Raw genomic sequence first — 12,329 nt, forward strand, 5'->3', positions numbered from 1 at the left:
GTTACTATTTTGGCTTTTAACGTGTTTTCGGCATAAGAAGAATTAAAAGCACTGAAAGGGAATTCACAAGATTGCATCACAAATAAGTGTCGAAATGGATCTTTTGAAATTTATAAGTATACATTTAAGCCAGATTGTATTAAGATTTGCACAGCTGTCTGTCAAATTATGAACAAAAATATTGAACAAAACTGGTGGCCTTGGAGACCAGTAAAACATTACGTTATTCAAGCAGGACAATTTTCTAACATGAATGAAAGTGAATAACAGTACAAGCTCAGTTTTGGGAGTAACGTACAGAGCAAAAGTGTAAATGCTACACATTAGCTTTTGCTCCCATTTTCACAGGTTTACGATTTAAAACTTTTATGCATTCTATAGATGTATTTATCTTAAATTTAGGAAAGAAATGTGTTAAAATCTGTTAGTGAGCACTTGATGGATTTCAGAGTCAATCCATCCACCTCACAGGTGTGGAAAATCAAGATGCTGATTAAACCGCATCCTTACTACACAGATGTGTCTTGAGATGGTTACAAAAAGAGGCCACTCCAAAATGTGAAGTTTGAAAACACAACACAATGCTACAGATGTCCCAAGTTTTGAGGGAGCGTCCCACTGGCTGCTAACTGCAGTAACTGCTAGTTGCACTAATTGTACACATTCAGAGAGTGGTAGAAGTATCACAGGGACAACAGCTCTGATGGAAATTCCTGCTTTCAGCAGCCAATGGCACGCTCCCTCAAAACTTGGGACATCTGTTGCATCATGTTGTGGGATCAAACTGCACATTGTACAGTGGCATTGTGTTGCATCCCAAGGCACACCTGTGTAGCAATGATGCTGTTTACTCAGCTTGTTGATATGTCACACCTGTCAGGTGGATGTAGTGCCCACAAACACTGTTTTTAACAAATTAGCCACTAAAATTTGAGAGAAATATATTAAGTGCATGAGAAAAACACTTTTTTAAAATCTTAAACTTGAGAAAAATGGGAGCAAAACAAAGTTCTTGCATTTAAATTCTTGTCCATTATATTCTTTTAAGTAAAAGTATTTAAATGTATAATATAGCATTTATTCTATTGCTTTGCATCTTTTTGCCATGCAGGATTTCCTTTTTTGGGACAGCCCACTTCCGAACACATTCCATCTTTTTTCCCCAATTAAAGACAGTTACTTTTTGAAATGTCATAGGATACAGATTACTGGTTACTGTTACTTAAAAATGTAACATGTAACAATTTAATTACTTCAGCAAAGTTATGTAACTCATTACATTTCATGACTTTTTGATATTATTATCATTATTTCTATTTTTTTTTTAACCAAATGTCCTTCCCAACACTGCCTGCAAGGTGCATAGCTCTGATGGTCCTAGAGCTGTAATTCTTCTGTTTTAAAACTATACCACTCCTGTCCAGTAGGTGACTCCCTACACATGATAATGTTCAGTCAAACTGTCGGGGAGATGATTATGGGAGGAAATTCGTATTATGGCCTGTTCGTAGTGTTTGAATTCCTTAATTTAGTTCATGATTTTCTTTGTTTGGGAAGCCATTTTCTTTTGATGCTTTATGTCTATTCAGCTATATATTGCTTTTTTCTGACTGGTTGATAGAGAAAATCGTGACAAGTGATGACGGCAAAATTATTGTTGTTATTTTGTATATTGAACCAAAGCTCAAGTCTGAGCTATAACTAGGCTAAATTATTAAAGATGTTGAGCTGTTTACAGTCAGACGTGTGCAGGAGGTATCATATTGTGCTTCCTAGCTGTTAATCCGGTGATCACATAATAAAAAGCGCATTTCCCCTCCCACTACAGTTCTGTTCCATGTGAACTGGCCCTTTTAAGATGCCAGTAGATTAGATGGATATCTCCATAGGCACATTGGTATGCTCCGGGTAGCTTGATGTTTCAACAGCTGGAGATTAGCCCAGTCAGAGAATAAACGCTCCGTCCAGATGTTGACTGCGCAGAAAAAAAATCAACACAGTGGATGAACAGGTCGAGCATAAGGCCTGATGCACGCAGCCTGCAGCAGAAAATCTGTCGAGATGTCGTTTTACTAGAGCATGCAGAGATACGAGGCCCGGTAGAAAACATGCGCCTTCAATTTCTATATAGAATATATAGGAAATAACATCTAGAAAAAAAAAAAGATAGGATTTGAATAGATTTTGAGTAGATCGGCCCCGCCCCCTCACTCAAACACACACATTTTATGATCATTTGCTTTAAATCCACGAGGCCTTTACATGGTGTAAATTAACCTGAATTTCGATTCATATAACAAAAATATGAATGCGACTAATTTCTCCATCATTTTCTGACTTTTATTATAGAGAAGAAAAAAAATACATGTTCTGAACGTTTTTCGTTTTACATAAAGCCACACACATTTTTACAATATAATTTCACTTATTTCTTTATTCTTTAATATTAATTTCACGATATATGATAACGACTTTGAGATATACATTCCATCTTTTTGAAACCACAATAACACACTACACATACGGTTTTATAACATTTCCACAGGACCCATTGGATTGCACAGAATGAAAAATGTCTGTATGCACATTTTCCTCTTTTGTGATCTCTTTTTTTCTTTTTGGATTTTCAGACACCAAATTTTCAAGACGGGAGTCTTTCAAAAGTAATTTCAGAACAGGCCACGTGTTTTCAAATGTAATGTGGGGGGAAAAAAGCATTATGGCAAATTGAGTCTGCAGGATTTCAATTTGGGGTCCCCATCTGTAGCTGTAATTTGGGCCAGAGTCTGTGGGGGGTTTGAATGTGTATCTCAGGTGAATTGCCGATTTTAAAAGCTCAAAATAAATTTCAAATATTGGAGAAAACAAATATCAAAGCATAACACTCTCACGCTGAAGAATCGAAATTTGGAGGATTTTTCTTTTCATTTCCACTTCCAACTTTCATGTTTTGTGTGTCTGAAATATCATACATTCAATGCATAGTTTGTATAGCTGCTGTGTTCTTTGATATTTTGCATTTCCAGTATTTCAAACTGTTCGGGGGGGAGGTCAAATTTCCTCATTTCTAACGAAACTTCGCTTTATATATTTCTATATGTGTACTTGCTGGTTATTGCCATTGTGTTATTTCGACCGTCTTGTGTGTCCACCAGGCTTTTTACCAGGATTTAACACCACATTCACTGTCCATAGTCATATTGCAATTTACTTAGCCTATAGAAGAAAGTGGCATTTCGTAATGCTTTTATTTTTTAATCTTAAATCACATTATGCTGTCGAAAGTCCGTCCATCACAAACTCTAGCGTTACATGAAGTGAAATCTCATGTGGGGAAGCACCACAAGAGCGACGACAAGACAAACTGCCCTTTTGCAATTTTTGTTTAAGGTCAATATTGTAAACGTTCACTCCACTGGAAAATATGTATATGCTCGCATATTTATACAACATGTATTGTCCATATAGTGTGTTCTGGATGCACTGGATTCCCTCGCAGCCATCGGCTCTATTTCTGTGTGTGTGTGTGTGTGTGTGTGTGTGTGTGTGTGTGTGTGTGTGTGTGTGTGTGTGTGTGTGTGTGTGTGTGTGTGTGTGTGTGTGTGTGTGCGCGCGCGCGCGCTTTTTTCTGAACTGATGCAAGACTGTATGAGCGCGTAAAATGTGTTGTGTGCGCGCTTTTTACGCATGAATCAAGCAGAGGGGGGCTGCGCTTACCGGGGAAGTGTGTGTTTTTAATTTTTTCACTAAATGGGGGATTTGCAGTTAACATCTAGTTCCAGCAATGGCATCTACTCTTCTATGTTGTATTTGAAAGCCTCTATGAGCCCTTCCATGGAGTGGATAAACCCAGATATGCTGCATATACCTCCTATTACAAAGATGGCAACGTCAAAGAAAACCTGGTGCCATAGCAGCTTTCTCCATAAAAGCCTGAGGTGGAAGAGACTGGGAAGCAGAAAGCACAGGCCCGCACCTGTCAGGCTGCCCGTGAGACCCATGAGGAGGGCAAAGTGTGGCACATAGATCGCCATGAGCAAGGTGAACACAACAAGGGTACATCGGAGAGTGAGTCCCCAAGATTTTAGGCGTCCATCGCCTCCGTAGCAATCTGGGAAGTATGCGCGTCCTCCGTCCTGGAAAAGGGATTTCTCTAATACCTCGACAGCAGCGAAAAACGGCAGCGGATACGACAGCAAAGCTTTGGCCACTAGAAAGAGGTTGACGACAGCTCGGATGGTCGGGGGCAGGTTGTCTGTGATGACCTCCTTGGTGGCGTCAGCCCAGGTCAAGTAGGCCACCAGGGCGAACAGGCCCTTGAGGATGCAGGCAGCGATGTGAGTCCAGTTCATCATGCAGTGGAACTCGCTCGGTTTCTGCATGTTCCCCTCCAGGGACGGCAGGAAGATCTGCGAGGTGTAGCTGAACACGATAATCCCAATGGAGATGGGGAACTTCTTGACATCGATGTAAAACTTGACCTTGTCCCAGGCCCAGTCCCTCGCTCTGGAGAGGCAGTACGCAATCACCAGGACGTTGATGACAAAGTGGGCCAGTGTGCACAGCAAGCTGAACTTGGAGACGGCTTTTAGGTTCTTGAGGAAGGCGCAGGGGAGGAGGGCGGCGGTGGCGATGATGGCCCATGACTTCTGGGAGATCGGCATGTTGGGGAAGCTGTTGTACATGAGATTGCCGCTGACCACCACGTACAGGATGCAGGTCATAACTAACTCTATGATTTGGGCTACATTCACGATATGGCCACCTAAAGACGGGAATCTGGGCGCGCAGCAGGCGTTGGCAATGTCCACATAGGAGTCCCTCACGCGGACAAGCTGTCCGTCTTCGTCCTCCTCGTACAAGCAGGAAATGAGGATTTTCCCCGTGTAACAGCACACAACAGCGGCGAAAATTATGAGAAAGAGTCCGAGGTATCCTCCGTGCAGGATGGCGTAGGGCAACCCGAGAACAAACATCCCCTAAAAACATAAAAAAGAATAAAAAACATTTTGTGAATGGGTTAATCTGTTAATCATGGATGCTTTTTTCAACACATTTTCTTTATTTAAATTAAACCAATCATATTGGCGCCCTGGCTTTGCCTCTTCAATGGGCTGTCACTCTCGGTTTTTCATGTTGTGGGTTTTCCACTTTGCTTTGAGCGCATCCGCCCGCCTCTGACGTCACCACAAGCTGGAGGAGACACATTCTGACGTCACGGTGACCGCCGTGACCGCGGCCCTGATAAGGCATGAAAAGGATTGCGTCTAGGGATTTTGTCGCAGAGCCTACACACGCAGACTCTCGAGTAAACCTTCGCACTTTAAAATTATGCTGCGTCTCTTTTATCACAAAATCTCTTCACATTAAAAAAGTGTTTTTTCTGCTACTTATTTATGTCTGCAAATGTAATTGCAACATAAATGTTGAGTAAAAATGAAAGCCAATATGTGCACCTATTTCCGTATATACTTTTTATTTTATAGCTGCAATTATGCAGTGTAAAAATACAAAAAATAATAAGGATAGAAAACATAGCTGTTTCTACGCTAAAAGTCTCTCTATATATTCATTTATTCATTGCCATGCGGCGTAGGTGTTATCAGGGGCGTGCATCGGTGACAGTGGACATCACTATACAGACAAAGAATGTGTTCTGAGAGGAGGAGGAGGAGGATGAGGAGGAGGGCACAGGGCATCAACTACCTCCCTTTTTTCAGCGCATAGCTGCTCTAAAATCTCTGCATTGCTCCAATAAAAACATATCGGAATAAAAATATTATATTCTGAGGCTAAAAGTAATTCTGGTGAGTTGTTGTTGTTTTTTTAGCATCATAAAAAAAAAGTTGCTTCCGAGGGACAAACCTGGTGTTTTATGAACATGATTATTTTAACCATTTTATGCGCTCGAAATTTCTCAGCAGCTCTGGAGGCGACTTAGCCAAATAGAACCGAGCACCGGAACCGCCCGTTTTTACAATCCGCGAAGTGCGTCTTTTACCTGGATTGCATTCGTGACGTTCCAGCCCGCCTCCCAAGCGGTGATTTTTGGTCTGACTTCAGTCAACTCGTTCGCCGGTTCTCCGTCTTTTGAGGCTGAGTGCGGCGGACCTGTGCCGTCCCTCTGGTAGTGGCTGTCCCCGTCCAGCCCGCCTCCGTCTCCGCTCCCCTCTCCTCCCATCTCATCGGTTGTCAAAATGTCCATCTGCATGCCTTGCCGGTGGTCGTAGTCCAGGTCATCGCAGGCGGCGAAGCCCAGCGCCTCCTCGTCGGTGGCGGCCTGGAAGCCCATCCTGGCGAACATGCCGCTCACCTTCGCCTGGGATTTGTTGGAGACGGCGGTGGCCGCATTTGACAGTTTATTAGAAAGCTTGCTTTTGATTAACGTCGCCATTTTTCGCTCCTCTCCTGAATCTCAACTGTCTGCAGCTTAATTAGTGTGGGTTTTTTTCTTTCTCCTCCAGTGAGTAAAAATGTGAGGCTACTTTGGATGACAGCTCTTGGTTCTCTGCATCAGAGGAAAAGCGCGAATTTTTGTTTCAAGACACTGACGGTTTTCAGTTGCTATCTCCACTTCTTGTTCAGCCTGCTGCTCTTGATTATCCCCAGGTTCATGTCACCTTCAGACGTCGCTGCTCCGTTTCTGCATCTTGGCACCGATGCTCGAGTATAGCGCACCTATTCAGTCTCTGAGGCAGTTCGGCGGTGTGCGCAAAAGCTTTACGCACGAAGAAAGGCGAGCCACAGGTTTCTGTTTGGCCTATAATATCGTTTTCGTGTGGGTTATAAGGTGGCAGGCGGCGTTTCCAGGAGTCGGTTGTCGGGTTTTCAGGTGCCTTTACTGATGCCAATGCGGTACCGTGGAGCCCGGAGGGGGAGGCAGGGAGGAGACACGTGTCCTCATCAGCCTGCCAATGCAAAGCACGTCTCCAGCCCTCCCAGTGCCCCACCAGGAGAAAACGGGAGAGATTTGCTGCATTTCTAGGGGAGGTGCTTGCAGTACCCCCACCACCCCTTCCCCAACCCATAATCTATAATACCTCATCCTGACGTCCAATGACATTCCGGGGGCCTCAAATCCTGCATAACTTTACGCATATAAAAGGAGGCTGGAATTTGAGGAAAACACAAACTCTTTGGATCATTTTATATTAAATGCGAAACGATTATTAATTTGTATTCAAAGAAATCTTTTTTTGTTTGTTTTTAAATCTATTATTCTTTTTACCTAGAAGAGGACGTGGAGCATCAAAATAGTAACCCAAGTTCTTTCTTGGATTACATGGATCGGGTTTAAAAGCGTTTGTTGATGAGGAAAAACAATATTTTTGTGCATTTTTATCTTTGCTAAATGATGGTAAGATATAGAGCTTGAGTGTGCACGTTTAGAAATAGCGTTTGGAAGTTGTTTTTTTCGTAAATTTTAACTTTGATCTGCTATTATTCCACCGGCTCTTCTTATTTCTAGTCTTCATTCAGGGCGCTCTTTCATTCATTCACTCATTCAGTATCAGTGATGATGTGACAGTCAGAGCCATGGCGGTGTTTCCGTTGAGAAAAAAATGAGTATACCTGTATTTGCTTCGAGATTATTGATTAAAAAATGGGAATACCTTTTTTTAAAGGAGAGAATATGTGTTAACTGAAGTGATTTATTTTGTGTGAATTTTTATTCTTTGGAAATCGAGCGCCTTTCCCATACCCTTAATATACAATAAGTCGAATTTTCTGCAAAAAATAAACCTTTTAAAAATGCAGCCTGGCTGAACAATAGCCTCAGGTATTCAAATACCACTGTGGGGATTATACTCTTTCTAGTTTTGCCGTCATATTTCATTTGTCTTCTTGACACATTCTTAAAAAATCCCTAAAAAGATTTAGTTGATTTTGTTTCCCACTATAATGTAGCCTAAGTGTTTTAGCAACTGAGGCCCAAAGTGCTGTAAACAGTTTGTTGACAGTGCCTTGTCACTAGTGCTTTGTGTCCACCATGTTCAGTGTTTCCTCGGGCTGCAGGATCAGAGCTCATCACCATGATACAAAGCAGCGGCCTCGCTCTGCGCACAGACAGCCTGAACTAACATGCAGTAAGAATACTGTAACCTGTCTGTTGCTGTGTACACCCAGGCTGTTTGCTTTGCACTAATAATAATTAGGCGCATTAAGAGCTCTGAGTCTGGTATCATTGAATAGGATGTAACCTGATAGGAGCAGTGATGCGGCAGAATAACAGAAGAGACATCTCCAACTGGTGACCATCATGTGACAAAAAAGAACAAAAGTCTGCTTTTAGTTTTGCTCAGGGTAAAATAGGCCTCATATGAATGTGTGGCCAAGATTTAAAGTAAGGTCAAAACAGATAAGCCCGTATGTAATTTAAATGTAAAATATAATTATGGCTTGTTCTTATCATAAAGAATCTCTAAAAAGTAGAATTATTAACCCGTTTTGTGCAAACTGGCAATAAAGAATTTCATTTTTCATCGCAGACAGAGAAAAGAGCGATACAAGATTAATTGTTTAATTGTTTGCTGTTAAAAAAAAAGTATTTGAAATCTTAAACTAAATTCAGGATGAAACAAAGCTCCATCCGGATGATTTCACAAACAACTTCAGGTGAGGCCGAGCTGTATCAGGCCCGTGCATCTCTGTTAAGCCTCGAGCCTGATTTAAACGACAGGATTAAAATCATAAAACACAAATAAATCGCTCTCGCTCCTGCTGCGTGCGTAATACCTTTTTTTTTTATTTGGCAAAATTCAGCAGTGGGAACGAAAATGGCTGCTTTCCTGGAGCCCCTGACTGAAAGAGTTAATGGCAGAGGCTGTTATCAGCGGGCTGCAGCCCTCCTCTGATCTGCGCTGTCTGATGGAGTGAGCTGCAGGATGAAAAGAGCAGCAGTGACACCAGCAGCCAGCAGGTTACAGCCGCTACACACCTTCTCACGACCCGCGCCACTGATAATACATATTATTTCATAATAATATAAATTATTTTGCTTGTCATTAGGTATTAGATTCAGTTTACAATAACATTTAGGCTTATTATAATCGTGCGATGAATCCCAAACCTGCGCGTGCACATGATTGTGCACGAGGACAACATAACTCTTACAGTGCTCGTTTGAGTCCTCTGAACATGCAATTTATTATACTTATATTTTTGTGGAAAAGTGTCTGCTGATGCAGTGGCGTTTCTAGGATTTGAGGACATAGGGGGATAGCCCGGACCTCAGTATGGGGTCCAGGGGGATCCCTCCTTTTTTGTTTTATTGTTGAACAAGCTTTATTTATGCACTCTGGCACCATATTTACCATCTAAAACTGCTCTTTTTACACTTGCCAGTTCAATTATGAATTGTGTTGATACTAGTAGTATCAATATTGGTAGTTGTAATTATTACAATTAACAACCCCCCCACCACCACCTCCACCTCCAACCCCGTCTTCATTCTTGTCTCTATCACCGTTTGAATTTATTCATTTATTAGCAAATCATCTTGCTTTTCATTTTTGGAACTCTGTTTTCCCCTCGCTCGACTTTAGAGAAAAAATATTGCAGGGGAGGACCCTGGGATTTAGTACTGAATGCAGAAAACTTTACAAATGCTGTCATTAAAAATAAGCTGACTAAAAATTTGACAAATATGTGTATTTATGTCAACAGCATTGTAAACAGGTAAATTTATTCAAGTACAAGTATGAATGGAATGACAGATTGTATCTGTGGCTTTTATAATTAGGGCTGTTCTTATTTTTAAATATATTTATATAGCTTATATATTTTGATCCAGTTATAAAATATTTGACACTGAAGCCGCAGGCGCCCAAGCCTAGATTTAACAGGGGCATGTTCAATCTGAAACCAGTGTGCACCGTTTTTCTACGATTTCCAGGTTTAATTAGTCTGCTTGTTGCCTACTGTGCAATGGGCTTTGAGGTACGTTTCCTCTCGTTGGGTGGGTGTGTCAGAGGTGTTAACCAATCAGCAGCGACCTATATAAATCAAATTATGGTAAACCTTTACTTATTGTATGTAGAATGTTTTTATTTAACACTTGCTTTTCTTCCCATCCCTTGTCATTGATGTAGATATGTCAGGGAAGAAGGGGATTCGTCTCCCCTCAATATTAGAAAACGTACACAAAATAAAGATAAATAACATGATAGGACTTTGACAAAATTTAAGATGTTTTCACCATAAATCAATGCAGAAAAGACACAAATTGGTGCATAAAAATTCACCAGTATGCAAGAAATTTAGTGTTTGACGCTGTAATTTTTTTGGCGGAGGACCCCACAACCTTCCCTTTCATACGTGTCCCCCACAATGTTAAAACGAAACCTACGCCCCTGCTTTTTTATAAATACGTTCGCTGTATCTGATCTCTGGGAGCTGCATCCGCCTGCACAGAAGTGATTTCCTCAGTTTATCACCCATCCTGAGAGTCATCAGAGGGTCAGGGTGCCGCGTCCCAGGAGACTCCTCGTCTCTGTCGATACAGATATACCCAATCAAAGCTCTTTATCTCTGTGTCCCGAGAGTTTGTGTTTGACCCGCATGTCCGATTGTATCCACCAGTGAGGCTTTTTTCTCTCTTTCTTGTGATGGAAAGTCAAATCCAAAATGGCATTGTGATCTCACTGTGTCCTCAAATTCATTTCCTCCAGTGTACCCATGCAGCCCCTCCTTCTCCTCCTCCTCTGCCTCCTCTGTATTTCACCCCCGGCTCTCCTTTTTCACATTACACACATGGGTGAGCTGGCACAAGGTTCTCCGCGTTCATGTAGCCCCTCCCTCCTCCGCCGACCCAACCCCCCATCTTTTCCTGGAAAAGCACAAAAATTAAAGCCTAATTTTGTCAATTATAGGGGAAAATTGCGCACATAACCAGTGAAGATCTTCAGACCCTGAGACCACAACCTGCTTTTGTTAATTCCTATAAAGTATTACAAATCAGGTGAAAATAATAAACATACATTGGAGCGATTTTTCAGATTTCAGATGGTGTTTTTGATTTCACTGCACCAATAAGAGTAAACTAGGTTTTATGTTGCCATGATGTGGCAGACTGCAATTATGTAGGGCGTAAGTGACTTTCAGTGTAGGCTATCATTACCTCATCCATTAAATGTTTTCAATGAGACAAGGTAATGACGAGTGTGTGTGTGTGTGTGTGAGAGAGAGAGAGAGAGAGAGAGAGAGGGTGTTACATGAATCGTTTGACGCACGACCCAGATTGCGCCAAGATAAGAGTATTTGAGGGAGAGAAAGAGGTGTGATGTTGCAAAAGGATCTCTTTTTTTTTTTTTTTTTTTTTTTAGCAAAAAATAGATGAAATTTCTGGAAACCGAAGCATCCATTCTGTGCAACATCACCTGTCATTTAACCCATGATTGCCTGCCTTCTGTGTCTGCCTGTGAACCCAGCGAGGCAGAAAAATACCATCCAACGCTCTGCAATTAATAAGGGACAGTGAAAAGGCACTCTGGGCTCTCTGGGGACTTTAGAGGATGGAAATTAGCCCACATCAGGCTAATCAGAGGACCTCAGAGTCCATTAACATTTGCATCACAATTCCAGGTAGCACACTTCGATGTTATCGGCTACAGTAGGTGCTGTCTGCACATTTGCAAATCGTTTTGAAAGCAGAGAAAAAAGATATTTCTGAGGTTGTTCATGATGGAGTCCAAATTTCAGCACCACAGACAGCGTTTGTTTCATTCAGCAAATTTAAAGGAACAATTCACTCAAATAACATTTGTATTGTGTTTTGGGGATAAATCTTGACATTGGAAACTGCAGTTTGGTTAAAAAAATATCCCCAAATCGTCTTCCTTAGACTTTGTTTGCTTTTTTTCTTCAGAGTTTGATGACACATTTTAGAGACAGTACAAAAGAGACACAATGGCTGAGTAAGGCTACTAGCTGTCAGTCTGCTAATTATATCTCATAAACCTCTCATTCTCCATCGTCTGTAGGTAAAGGTCCAGATGATGCTTCATTATCTCCTCAATTTGTTTCTCTGCTGTTCATCTTTAGGTTTAACTGATTCAAAATCACATATTTAAACTGAGCTGCAATAGTATAAAATGACAGATAATACAGTAAATCCCACATTAGGGTGGATTCCCCTTTAAATCCAAAAATGTGCTTAACAGGTCATGTTTGATGGAAAAGAAAACACGCATTTAAACCTGTATCTAAACAGGTAGTCTCACTGAGATCTAGATTTATTTTGCAGTAGAGACCTAACAGAAATAAGATGCAACAAAACACAAACAGCATCACACACACAATCTTCTAAAGTATTTTTTATTCATCAAATG

At 41.3% G+C, this 12,329-nt stretch overlaps 1 protein-coding gene across 1 annotated transcript; it reads right to left on the reverse strand.

Moving 5' to 3' along the window:
- Nucleotides 1–2,318: 2,318 nt before the first annotated feature.
- slc32a1 (solute carrier family 32 member 1) lies at nucleotides 2,319–7,027 on the reverse strand. The gene is made up of 2 exons (XM_042503163.2): nucleotides 6,002–7,027; nucleotides 2,319–4,979 (listed from the first exon to the last, which is right to left on the reverse strand). Exons 1-2 carry the CDS (start codon nucleotides 6,392–6,394, stop codon nucleotides 3,792–3,794), a joined length of 1,581 nt encoding a protein of 526 aa, XP_042359097.1. The 5' UTR covers nucleotides 6,395–7,027; the 3' UTR covers nucleotides 2,319–3,791.
- Between the last annotated feature and the right edge of the window lie 5,302 nt (nucleotides 7,028–12,329).

This window comes from Plectropomus leopardus, chromosome 2, assembly GCF_026936395.1.
Source record: "Plectropomus leopardus strain MGB_pleo_1.0 chromosome 2, ASM2693639v1, whole genome shotgun sequence".
Classification (NCBI taxonomy): domain Eukaryota; kingdom Metazoa; phylum Chordata; class Actinopteri; order Perciformes; family Serranidae; genus Plectropomus; species Plectropomus leopardus.

Bases quoted from the DNA above. Each gene is read 5' to 3' on its own strand.
- slc32a1 (XM_042503163.2), bottom strand. From the start codon at position 6,394: ATGGCGACGTTAATCAAAAGCAAGCTTTCTAATAAACTGTCAAATGCG. The intron at 4,980-6,001 runs GTAAAAGACGCA...TTATGTTTTTAG, and splicing joins ACGTCACGAATGCAATCCAG to GGGATGTTTGTTCTCGGGTT.